Source organism: Dermacentor silvarum, chromosome 4 (genome assembly GCF_013339745.2).
Source record: "Dermacentor silvarum isolate Dsil-2018 chromosome 4, BIME_Dsil_1.4, whole genome shotgun sequence".
NCBI lineage: Eukaryota > Metazoa > Arthropoda > Arachnida > Ixodida > Ixodidae > Dermacentor > Dermacentor silvarum.
This window is the reverse complement of record NC_051157.2, coordinates 66,305,107-66,317,809: the sequence shown is the minus strand read 5'-3', so window position 1 is coordinate 66,317,809 and position 12,703 is coordinate 66,305,107. Positions and strand designations below refer to the sequence as shown.

Sequence of the window (12,703 nt, the reverse complement as noted above, 5' to 3'; positions counted from 1 at the left end):
ATGTAGACGCAGCGATGTCACAAGGGCGAAGGCAATGCTTGAGAAACTAAAACACAGCTGACTGTGTGCATATGCCAGGAAATATTAATCTCTGAAAGCTTGTAATAATGCCCCTCATTGTGGTCCCCACAATGCAGGAATCGCAATTGGCAACGTGTCAGAGGTCATGGTCTGTCATGCACTATTACCTGCATTTAGTCAGAGAGACACATGGACAGGGTGCAACATTTCTGCAAATAGTGCAGAGAATGTGGAAAGGCAGCACCAACAGGTACGTTTGTAGAAAGCTCCCCTAAAAGCAACCAAACTTAATCTGCTTTCGTGTTGAAATACAAAATGGTCATCAGTGTTTGACAATTATTAACCATTCATTAAACAGGACATCATGTACCAGTGGCAGCAGACCATACTGTCCTACATTTACATCATTTTCTCAACTCACAAGAACTTCTGTTTTATAGCAATACTTAAGACATTTTGAAGCAGTACTTTACCACTCAAGCTTAGCTTGTTGTTTGCCTTTACGGTTGCTTTAAATATAAGCATAACCGACTGTGCCGGGCATTGAAACCTCCATAGTAGATGGTTGCAAAATGTAACATTACAACTTTTGCAAGGGAAAACGGACTATGACCTGCAAAGCATCCAAGGTCCCATCCCAATGACTCAAGCTACCCAGTTTCATATGAAAACTAGTCAAATGTTGTATTCAGGGATAGGTTGCAAAGAAAGAAAACTGCGAACTAATTATTACTTTTCATTTTGGACAAAAACAGACACAAAGAAGGAACAGGCTGGCAACTACCAAGGCACAACACCTGCCTTTTAGGAAGATGGGGATAGAAAAATTTAAAAGGAGGGATATTACGGTGGTGCACATTGGTCACAGTACAGTGCCCAGTATATTGCACGACACACTACATTAATGAAAATGTAGGGTTCAGATTTGACATGCAGTACATGGAAATTTGCCACACATATGCCAGTTCATGTATCCTTAGATACAATGTCAGTACTGCTTGCAACAATCACATGACGTTAGAATATAGTTGGACTTGGTGATCACAGCAGAGTGATCACTGCATTAGCTATTCCACGAATGCTCAAGGTATACATGTCATGCTGCAGAGCTCGAGCTCATGGGTTCAACCCCGCCCATGATGCAGCATTTCATTGGGGGCAAAATGCAAAAATGCTTGCATACTTAGATTTATGTGCACGTTAAAGAATCCCAGGTGGTTAAAATTAATCCAGTGCGTCATAATCATATTGTGATTTCGGCATAAAAAACCCCTAGAAATTATTTTTTTAAGGTAGACAAGTATGATCATTATTTGTTAATGTGAATTTGTAAATTATAGTGATTCCAAATGCCTTTACTTGGTTTCAGTGTTATGCAGTTATTTCTAATGATAGCATGCTTTTTCACAACCTAAGAACTAAAGTAAAAGTAGGACCCTCGGTGCCACAGGATCTTTGCGGGCCCGTTACTTTGAGCACTAAATACAGGCTGAATCGGTTATACCACACAGATGATAAAGCATTTCGTGGCTTCAGTTTATTGCTGACGTAGTAAATTTGGGAAAACCTTGAACTGTACGCCATCATTTGACTACCACAGTATTTGTGACACAAAATAAGAAAGGATAATGTGAAAGATGGTGCAAGTATATTCTTGGCCAGAACACCACGAGCAGTGAAGAAAATTTAGATAATATGCGCAGCAATTTACACGAGCGTGTCAACTCTGTTCGGAAAAGTATATGCTGCATTCTCGTTCTCCACTGTTTTGTAACTTCCTGTTTCACCAATATATATTCCTGCTGCTGTATTCTCCTTCTCCAATGTTTTGTGATGTTCTTGCAGTTTCACCAATATATATTCCTGCATCTTTCGCGCGACAATCCAGACATCCTGCAGTTCTTTTACATTTGTTTGCCTAAAGGTGTAACGGTGGTGAAAGGCCCTTAGGCGCACATATTGTACTCCACAGCCTGCCAGATGTGTAGGGTCGGGGCTCCTGGCTCTCTCACAGTGCCAACCATACTTGTGACACCTGTGATACAGGTAGCATCACTAGCAGATTATCGACGAAATATAACATTACGTCGTTCTTAAGGACTTCTAGGAAGCCTCTAATATGTGACTACGATAACGTTTGTGTGCTTCTACAGTAATCGGGCCTGGCAGGGTTAATGCGGACGAACGAAGTCACCTATGAGGCAGCCCCAATTTTTTTCAAGGAAGTGATGTTTACACGGAGGTTTCTGTTATTGATGAGTACGTTGTTAGTGAGCGGGAACAGTCAGCATCACCTTCGCGCCCAAACGTAACGCTCCAAGTGATTTATTGCACGATCAACTGTTGCATACACCGACGATCCTATTGGAATGTTCCGCTTCTACGATGCTAGATATATCAACTTCTTCACTGCAGACGTGAAAGGTGTCCAGCCTAAGTTAGAGCAAGCGCGGTAGGAAACACATTCCAAATTGCACTATGCCGCCGCAAAGGTCCAGTCAGAAACTCCAATGAGGACGAAACACTTCCACGACAGGGTCACATCTCGATCATTACAAGAAATGATTATTTTACGTGCGACAGGAAACTTCAAAATAAACCAGCCCTAAATGCCTTCTGGAACACGAGCCGCTAACAAACTTTCTGTACAGCGCGATAAAACGCGAAAAGCAGTACCGGCGCATAATAAAATGTGAAAACCTACGGCGCACGACGGACAGTCTGATTCACCACAAAATATTTTGGTGCTCATAAAATCTTCGTTACCCGTTACCGTATATTTGCCACGATTAGGGAGATAAAATTTTTATTTGATAGCTTTGTCAGCAAGGCAGCAGGACCGTGGACAAATCCAGCAATGAAATAACCTGCGTTAACGCAACCCACGCAACCACATTTTTACTCGGGGCAGGCACCAAAGAGCAACATGGCGTCCCAGTCGGTGTGTTTGGCAAGTCTGGCTGTGAGAGGGCGAGCGCAGTTGGTGGGAAGATCGGTCAGGACGTACCTTCTTTCTGGTTCTGTGCAGGCGCGGAAGGTTCTGCAGCATAGTCTGTGACGTTAGCGTAAATGTTTACATACATTTTATAAGCCCATCGAGTGTACTTCGCCGTCTCTCGGATGTCAGGCCGCGCTGAGCCTTTCTAAAGTTTGCTGCTAATGAAAACTGTAACGACTATATCGGCAGCATGGTTTCTTAAAAATTGCCTTGGAATGCGCGGCACATTCACTATAAAATGGAAATTAGTGCACGGCTTTCAACGTTACTAAGTTGTACTGGTTGTACGTAATATTCTCGGTAATGGCAGCCATTATGGTTCGACGATATGTGTAGGCACCTCTGGCGGCACGAAATAGTTTCGATTCTGGTATCGTGGAGGAATTACAATGTAGAGGGACAGCTTCACCAAACGAACATAAAATGGCAGCAACAAACACTAAGTGCATTTATTCAAATAAGTTGTAAATGCGCCATACAACTTAGCAAACACAAGTAGTCTACAGGATTGCCTTTTCTGAACGTATTTGTTGCGATCTCGCGTCGGTTTTCTCAGCCTTCTCAGAACCATTACGAGAAGTGCTCTTAAAAAAAAAAAAAAAAGTCGCAATTTCGCCCGAAGGCGAAGCATTGATATACGAAGTAATGATAGTTGTTTTATCGGCCGTATAAACTTGTAAACATAGGCATACGAAATTAACAAGCATGGCGTGAACATGAACTCGACCGTGGAAACGCGCTGTCAGAACGCTGTAGTACAGTGTACTAGATAGCTTTAGCTGTAGTGAGTAAGCGCGGCGTCCCGCCGCTCACATCAACGCGAACTAAGCCGCGAAAACACAGCGCAGGGAGGAAGGACTCTGCCCCCGCCGCAGATGTCTTTCAAGATATAGCCATCCGGGCGGGAGCGCGCAGTGTAGTATGCGGCCTCCCATCTTCCCCCGGACCCTTGCGGCCCGGCGGGGTGGCGCGCACCCCTCCCTCCGGAGCGGTGCGCGCGACTAGAAGACGAGGCGCTTCCTCCCCGCTTCCCGCCCTTGCGTGCGCGATTGAGCCACGATCGCAGGCTCACCCTCGTACGCTTACACTCGCACGTAGAGCATATGGCGCGCGGCGGTGATTTTATCGCCCGTAGACTTTATACGGAACCTCACGGCGACGGCAGAAAGGCGCCTGGGGTGTCCGTGTATCGTCATGCGACCTTTTCAAAATGGCGTCGTACTTGATACGACTGTACTTGTCGTGCTTGTACGTTGCATTATAGTAGACTAGCGAAAACCTATAAGAATACGCGCTTATAATTTTATTTTACAGCGAAGCTGTCAAGGGCTCACTCTTCGATGGTCGTGTCCGGCAATAGAAAAAAAAAAACTCATTGGTCGTATGCTGTATGTGTGAGTGAAATCACGCGAGGGCGAGGGACGCGCGCTTTCACTCGCCACCGTCACGTAGCCAGCGTTTTGATAGCGGTTGTGTGCGGTCACACAACGCGCACAACTGTTGTCGACGGCGGCGCCGTTCTTGCCCGCGTTCGCACCGAACGCGCGCGGCGTTGGTGACGTGTTTATGAAGAACGTGCCAACCTTTGCCGTACACCCTATGGCGGTGTACCGTAGCGACCATAAGACCATGGTACCTGCGGTCACTAAATAAATGAAAACCACCGGATCATATATATTTCTCATTCTTTAATAGCTCAAATAACCAATTACACCATCACATCTTAAGCCATAATTGTAAATACATAATTCCCACCATAGTAGAGCTTCGCTTGTCTTCCATCTCCACTGCAGTGGAAGGGCTGACAGTCTTTTGTGGTTACTGCCTCCTTTAGGTAACAGGGAAATTTTTAAGTGCGAACTATTTGCAGCCTCGCGGAGGAACAATGGCTGGTGGTTATGAGGGCGTGGGCGGGGCTTCACTGCAGACTTAAAATTGTGTCCGACTATAGTAAATAAATTTAGAAACCTGCCGCCAATGCGCAGCCTAAAATACTATTTGGAAAATGTGTTTCGATCATATACACACTGATTGCCACCTTTAAATAAATCCGTGGGCTCCTGGTTATACATACATGTGTTGTCTGATGGGTCCATTTCAAGTTCAAGTAGGAACGCGTACTTCCGTTCTGCCTCGAGCGTGAATAAGCAACTGATAGTAATAAAACAGAGATAAAGATATGCAGGTCTGACGCACATGTTGAAATCAAAGCCCCTCGTGAAGCGGTTATTTAAATGGCATAAATTAAATGCGATATTAACTTAATTGTCATCCGTGTAACATGTAATATGTCATGCAATGTTCAGTTAGATATATGCCCTATACCGGTAACAAAATTAATGTGATGCAATGTTTAGGCGCTACACCATTTGCAATCTATAAGCCGGAATGCAAGCAGCAGAATGCAATGCACACTGCGAGACGTCGACTAGCTAGACCGTGGACTAATGCAAACTGGCCCTACACACGTGCTCTAGCGCGAACGTGGTCCGACGCGCACATGCTACGCGCCTATTCGGCAAGACAGCAGCATGCCTACGGTCAAGAAAGGCTGTGAACCTGTGTGAGGGTTCGCTAAGAAAACTTCGCTTTAAGAAGACCCTCGATCTGAAGGGAGTCTGTTCATTGCAAAGTCAAGACTTTGAAAATCACGTGCAATTCATTTAACCGAGCTTAGTACGTAATACACCTCCGCCGGCGTTGGCAGCCCGGTTCCGACTAGAGTTACTGCGTATGCTCCCATTCATTCCGACGGCCTGCTCATCACCGCGGCGTCTGCGGCAGCAGCATGCCAGGATCATATATGTACGTCCGCCTCCACGCCGCACGTACGAGAGCCGTTATTACGGCAACTCCCCTTATTACATCGGTGTAAAAGGACTCAGTGGGAAATGTAGGACATATAATCAGTTTACGATAGGCGTAAAGTGATCGAAGGAGCTTGCAAGCTCGGTGAGAGCGACAAATGCTCCAACGTTGATACTGAGGAGCACAAATGGCACAAATGCCATGCATGTACTGACCAGTTATTATTATTAGCGGGGTTAATAATGCGTGCAAAGTTCAAAAAAAAAAAAAGAAGATTGGAGAATTGTGGAGAAAAGATTGGAGAGATTGTGGTCTAACTTATATATAGACCACATTTTCTAGGCAAACTAAATTGATATATATATATATATATATATATATATATATATATATATATATATATATATTAATGTAAATAATTCTCAACACACGTAGGTACGTGTCACGCCAGCTCTCGTAACCTAAATTTAGTGTTGGACTTAGTGCTATTAAATTTAGCTTCGCCATACCAAAATTTTTGGCATTCAAATAAAACAGGCATGTATCTGTACAAATGAACCAATGCTCTGAGGAATTCTGAAAGCGTAATTATGAAATCACCCCCCCCCCCCCAAAAAAAAAAAAAAAAGAAAAGCTCTGTAAATGTCATATGATTTTATTTTCGGCGGTTCATTGCACAACCTATTAGAAATAAGTGTGAAAAGTATAATTGACAAATGCTTATTATAAAAATAGTTATGCTTGTTGGCGTATGAATGAAATGCGACAAGATGGGTTCTCAGCTTTTTAAATACATTGAATTGATACATAATTACATATGCATGTAATACCGATCTCAACTGGGCGTCGGGGCAACTGAGAATATTTTAAATGACGAATAAGTGCTTGAATTCAGGTATTTGGTGAACCTTCACATTTCAGTGATCAAACAATGGAACAGCACATCCACAAACGCTCGTTGAACGTGATTAGTGCAGACCACGTGTGGTGTAGACAGGTATGTAGTCAAACATGTATTCTATTGACCCTTTTCGCGGAGCAGTTTGTTTTAGAGAAACGAGATGGCGCTCACAGTGGCGCGCCATACCTCTCCTCAGAGACCGCGCACCAATACGAAACCATCATTACCGCTTCTACCTTGCTTCTGTGCGATCAGCTATCGGAAATGCAACTGAGTTTTCGCTAACACACTGTGCTCCAATCATGCTAGATTGAATCATGTGAATGGAAGACGTGTGCAGTAGTTGGCTGGAAAAATAGTGACTGGCATGTTAAGGAATAGAATGAATCTGTGTGGCCAAGTTCGCGGACCGCTGCTGCAACTGTCCGAACGTGTTACCGGCACTTCGTGACGTACGGCTTTCCTCGAGGATACAGAAATTTGCTCATCCACCAGCCTTGTATAGCTAACCTTCAAAGAAAGGGCTTCATCCCCAGAACGTCGGCAAGAGTGAGTACCACTCGTTAAACAATGACGAAGGGAGTAGCGCTGCTTCCTGTCATAGTAAGTTTCGCGCACGTTATCTATACACATCTGTCCCAAATGGCAGGAAAACTTACGCCCACTCTATCGCCGACGTATCAAGAATAAGTGAATGGGCGCACACTTGAATATATGCGCACTGTATACGCACAATAAATGACGGACTACGCCGATGGCGTACGAATGGTCAAAGCTGAATGTCTTGTGACGGTCCGCAACACTAAGCGAGTTACTAGCTGTAATATATATTTGCTACAAGGTATTACAATGTACAAAACAGCTACGTTTCAAGTCTTAATTGTGCGCAGCAAGAACAAATCTATCGGAACTGAGCACACCCGCGAGCGATTAGGCAGAAAATAATCAGATAGTAGTCGCGCACCGAGGAACTTCACTGATTCAGAAACTGACAAGCATGCACTCGTTCAAAATCCTTACCGAATAAAGAACAAAGAGCAAAACACACTAATCCTGACTGAATTCATGAGCGAAATGTTTGGATAGTTTGGAATAGATATTTAGCCCCGCATTTAGAACAAGCACCATATATGCTGCTTGCGCCGTTTGGACACAGCTTAATCGGCTCCGAAAGCGCTTTTGCATGTTCTCTGAAGCTGTGATCAAAGCTTTGTGTCGTCCACCTAGTCACCGTCTACGATATCTCCGAAAACAGAGGTTTTCTAAGCCGCGCCGGCGTCATACACTTCCATTGTAAACGAGAAGGCAACGGAGACAGTTGAGGCAAGCAATGGACGCGTCACCACGTGATCAAACATGGCAGCGCCCACGGGATCTCCGCGAAAAGGGTCAATATAAAGGAATGTAAGCATGATGATAATGCAAAACAGTAATTTGCATTGTCGAAATTCGCTGGCGGGATATTGAGCAAAAGTCACCCAATTTGTGCGTTCACTCAGGAACTGGCACCTTTGCGCAACAACCGTGGCATCTCCTGCAGCAGATCCATTCGGGACAGTCCGCATTCAAAAGCAAAATAATACTATATATGTTCCTTAATGTCGCCTCACCAGACCTAATAAGTTATCCAGCAATGACGACGCCCTAAACTAGGAGCTTCAATAATTGTAGAGGTAATTCGTGAGTCATAAAGAAAGCCAAAGTTGAATGATCAATCAGCGTGAGCAAAACTGGAACAACGTAGACAGCAAACGCATCGTAATAAACACCTTACATGTATATATAACAACTTTGGTAGGAAACTCTTGCATTCAGCCAGCGCTTTTGTTGAACGGCTGACGCTTCACACAAGTTTGGCGCTGCAACCGTTAGTGATACATAAGCAAGAACAACTTTTTAATCCACTTTATAAAACAGGTCAAAGTCCAAAATTATATTATTTTTACACACGCAATTTTTGCTATTATAAATGTATTGTTCATTTGAAGTTTTGTTATTTCTGGTGTACACATAAGCGGTCAGTTGCAGTCTAATAATCGTTAATGGTACAGGCACCTCTGGCGGCAAAAGTAGTCATTCACATATTCGAAATGCATTACTGTGTATTCAGTGTACACGAAGGGGCTTGTGCGGGCCGTTGTTTCGAACTTGACGCGGCAAGTCTTCACGGGTTGTCGGCCGACGTCGAGAGAATTTCTGGAGGCGTTTCGCACATCGCCGATGCTGTGTTATGAAGACAGACGGAATTAACAACCCGTAAGTCGTGTCACCTATTTACGTCATTGTTCAGAAGCGCGAAACGTTGCCGGAAACCGTTTTCAGCCGTGACACATTATCCACACCCACTGCACCAGTGCTGTGGTCGTAACCGTCTCCTCGTCCTATTCGTCTTTATGAATCTGCATCTCGGCGCGTTAACTTTCACCGCAGGTTTTAAGTATCTGCGAAGACGTTACAGGGTACAGGTCCTGTCATGGTCAGTTTGGCCGCTGCGTTACTGTCACTTAGTTGTCACTGTATGACTGCCACTGGCTGTATGACCGGCTGTACTACGTATTGTACTTTAACCAAGATCTTAAACTTTTGATTGCGAATATACTCGAATTACGCATGTCTTGTGAGCAGCCAAACTTTAGCACTTTAGTGCCTCTTGCCAAATAGAGGAGCGTTGTTAAATATATGAGATAACGCCTGCGTTGATAACAGCTGCATATCAGGCAGGAAGTCTTGACGTTGACTTTTACTGAGTATGAGAGCGTAAGAGCATTTGTCAGAGAAATTTGAAAGACGTGGGCGGCGAGGGCGACGTAGAATGGAGAAATTTTATATATTTGATTTGATTTATTGATTGATTTCAGTTAGCCACTACATGAGCTTAGTAAACCACAGGCGAAAGGCGTTACAAGCGCCTAACGTACGCCTTGCCGATTAATTATACTTTACAAGAAGACATACACCAGCAGTAGGTGACTAAACAAAGCAAAAGTACAACACAATGTTAAACAATTTAAGAAACAATGAATAACACAGCAGCCATCATTTACTGAATAGTTTACTGAACAAAGTCCGTAATTTGTACGCGATTTAAAAACGCATAAACCTGAAATGGTACTTTGAAGTAGTTGTAGGATAGTGAGTTCCAAATGTCTGCTTGTTTTCAATGATCAGCTGCCTTATGTAGATAACAAGTTTCTTATTGAAGACTTCAGTGATCCAAAGCTATGTCCAGAGAAAGAAGGTTCAGTTGACTTGCTGAATGAAAGGTTATCGATGGCTCTGACAGCTCTTTTGCAACCTATTTATTTTTGTAAAGTTTGTTGACACCGAACCCCAGGCTAGCAGGCAGTAATGTATATGTAAGAAAATTGCAGCGCAGTAGTAAACGACGACACAGAAAGAATAAGACGGGATGAGCACTTTCTAACATCTTGAAGTGTTTACGGTCGTGCGAGTAAAAGACAGGACAAAAGAACACACAAAGGGATCCACATGGCGTTAACTTCTGTTTATTATCGAAGACCATGTCTTACTGATACTCGTCCATCATGAGTCACAGCCTCGTGAACAGTTAAACATTCAAAGTCAAAAAATGTTTTTATACAGTGATATCTTAAGGCATCCGCAAAAATTTCAATTGTTTATCAGAGAGAGCCAATGATGGTTTACTTCTACCAGTAATGGTTGTTGACTCATAGAGAGGGGAGCAATGATGCTGCTTACAATGAAGGGAGAGAAACTCATCTGATGCAACTTTGTCGACCTTATTTTTGTGTTCACGCAACCTATCATTAATGCATCTGCCCGGCTGTAATACTTTCCACACGATAAGGGCATGTGAATATATAGTCAGTGTTGCAATTCTCGAAACTTTTTTCTGTGTGTTACTTGGCAGCTAAGAGCACTTTCTTTCTTCTCTGGTCTTGCTTTCCTGCACAAGCTGATTAGTTTATGTGCTGAAAAAACCACATCAGTGTTACCTCGGCCTCTAATTTTCTTTAGGTGGTGCGCGATCATAGGTTGTGCGATATCAGGAGATCACTTGGGCCACAAAATAACAAACCTCAGCTGTGGCCATAGTTACCCTGGCCCATCATATTAAATGCAGATATCACTTGGGCCACACAACACAAAATCTAAATTCATCATGATCTAAGAAGCCATCTGACATTTTGTGACCTCTCACAACAATGAAAAAATTCAGCATCTGAGTAAGGGCTATAACTATAACATAACTATAACTATAACAACGAATGGCTCCTACTCTTCTATTTTCTTGTTTGTTAGCATTATGCAGCTGCACACACATGTGAAAGAACTGACTATATTCGACACCATTGGGTCCTTGTAAACTGCAGGACTCCATGCAATATTGGCTGTAGATATAGCAAATCATGGTACAGTTTTGCCTTTCTCCAGACCTACACCAATTCTTTAGCCTCCTGCTATGTTCAATGCAACATCAAGGAACTGGTCACAATAATGTAATTTTCATAGCAGCTGTCGTATGCTTGATCCTAGTATAACCTCTTGTATGCCCTATTGCATTCAGTACAGTCATGCATGTCTTGTACATAGATCATAGTTAGGTGTGACCTGTACAAAATGGTACAGTCAACCCAAAAAGTTTACGGATCACGGTATCTCAGAAAACGTCAATTTCCGAGCGGCCTCACAATCACAGCCTAGTATTTGCATTTACAACTTCTACCAGTATATGTGAACAACATTGTGATGTTCGGTTTTACTGACTACTATTGCAGGCTGCTCGGAAATTGGACGTCTTATGAGATCCCGTGGTCTGTAAACTTTTTTGGTTGACGGTACATGTATTTTACTCAGCATAGACCCTCCTGACTGCAAGGTGTACAAGGTACTCTAACCAGTGCACTGTTTTCGTTGTGTTTGCTCCTAATACATGTATCCCAGTGAACCACTGATATCCTATCAACATCCAGGTATGATCCATTAGTCCACGTCTCATTACATCTAAAGGACGTCCTACTAGCATATATTTTGCAAATATCAAGTAGCCGATGTCTTATTGACATTCATTCTACTTTAGAATTAGGCTCTTTATGGGCATTACATACTGACGTCATAGAGATGTGACCACTACATCATATCGGTTGACTGAATTTTAAATTTTCTTGAAGATTTATTTAAGATGCCGAATCGGTTTGGGGGTGTAACTACAGTTTTGTAGTTAAATTTTTATGCGATTAGATTTTTGAAAACTGTAAATTCTCATAGCTTTATTGCGCATTAATTGCCATTCACATGGAATGTAGTACTTAAATTTTGCAGAAGTAATAGGTGGAACTATAGGCTCGGGTTAAAAAGTGAAGGCTTGTTGAAAATGTTGAAGCAATTTTTGTTCCGAAACATGGTAACCTGTGGCTATGATGTTGCTGACCACATGACGTCTATTGTATGTTGTAACAACACAACGAAATACTTTTTTCGGACAATACATGAACAGTTGCCCCCACCCCCATGGGTCGTTTTTTCCAGTTTCCCTATGACAGAATTGTTTTCTCACTTGTTCAAATTATAGTTAGAAACTATAATGTCTGCATTTAATATGTATACATCTACTCTGCTTATTTCCTTATACAATTTACTTTTTAAACTTTTGTTAGTTAATTATGCTCAGTCAGCCAAGTGGGAAGTCCAGGAGAATGAGTGTACGCTGTGCTTTCTCGTTGCAGGCGTGTGTAATTATGCGTGCACACAATGCATCTGATCTTGCTGTGTGAGCGTTCTGCCACCCAGTGTCTGCTGCGTGAACATCATATTGAATTTGTCCTTGATCATACATCTGCAGTACACCTCCAAGAATAGCTCGCTTCCTTAGTAAAGCTTAGCAGTTGGCCAGTGACTGTGGATGTCCCACTGAGACCTTGACTGCACTCTAAGTCAAGCTGTAAAGCTATTGAGGAATTACCTCTGTTCCTGAGCTGCATATTTTATGTGCT

At 43.0% G+C, this 12,703-nt stretch overlaps 2 protein-coding genes across 2 annotated transcripts in view; one reads left to right on the top strand and one right to left on the bottom strand.

Moving 5' to 3' along the window:
* The window catches only part of LOC119450185 (uncharacterized), a 58,213-nt gene extending 54,701 nt beyond the window's left edge, over positions 1-3,512 (bottom strand). The window contains exon 1 of the mRNA XM_037713564.2: positions 3,029-3,512. Within this exon, the coding sequence (XP_037569492.1) occupies positions 3,029-3,104 (76 nt within the window). The 5' untranslated portion in view covers positions 3,105-3,512. The remainder of the gene's footprint in view (positions 1-3,028) is intronic.
* A 5,338-nt stretch (positions 3,513-8,850) lies between these two features.
* Positions 8,851-12,703, top strand: part of LOC119450184 (PAS domain-containing serine/threonine-protein kinase) — a 75,702-nt gene continuing 71,849 nt past the window's right edge. Inside the window, exon 1 of the mRNA XM_037713562.2 lies at positions 8,851-8,984. Coding sequence (XP_037569490.1) covers positions 8,959-8,984 — 26 coding nt within the window. The 5' untranslated portion in view covers positions 8,851-8,958. The remainder of the gene's footprint in view (positions 8,985-12,703) is intronic.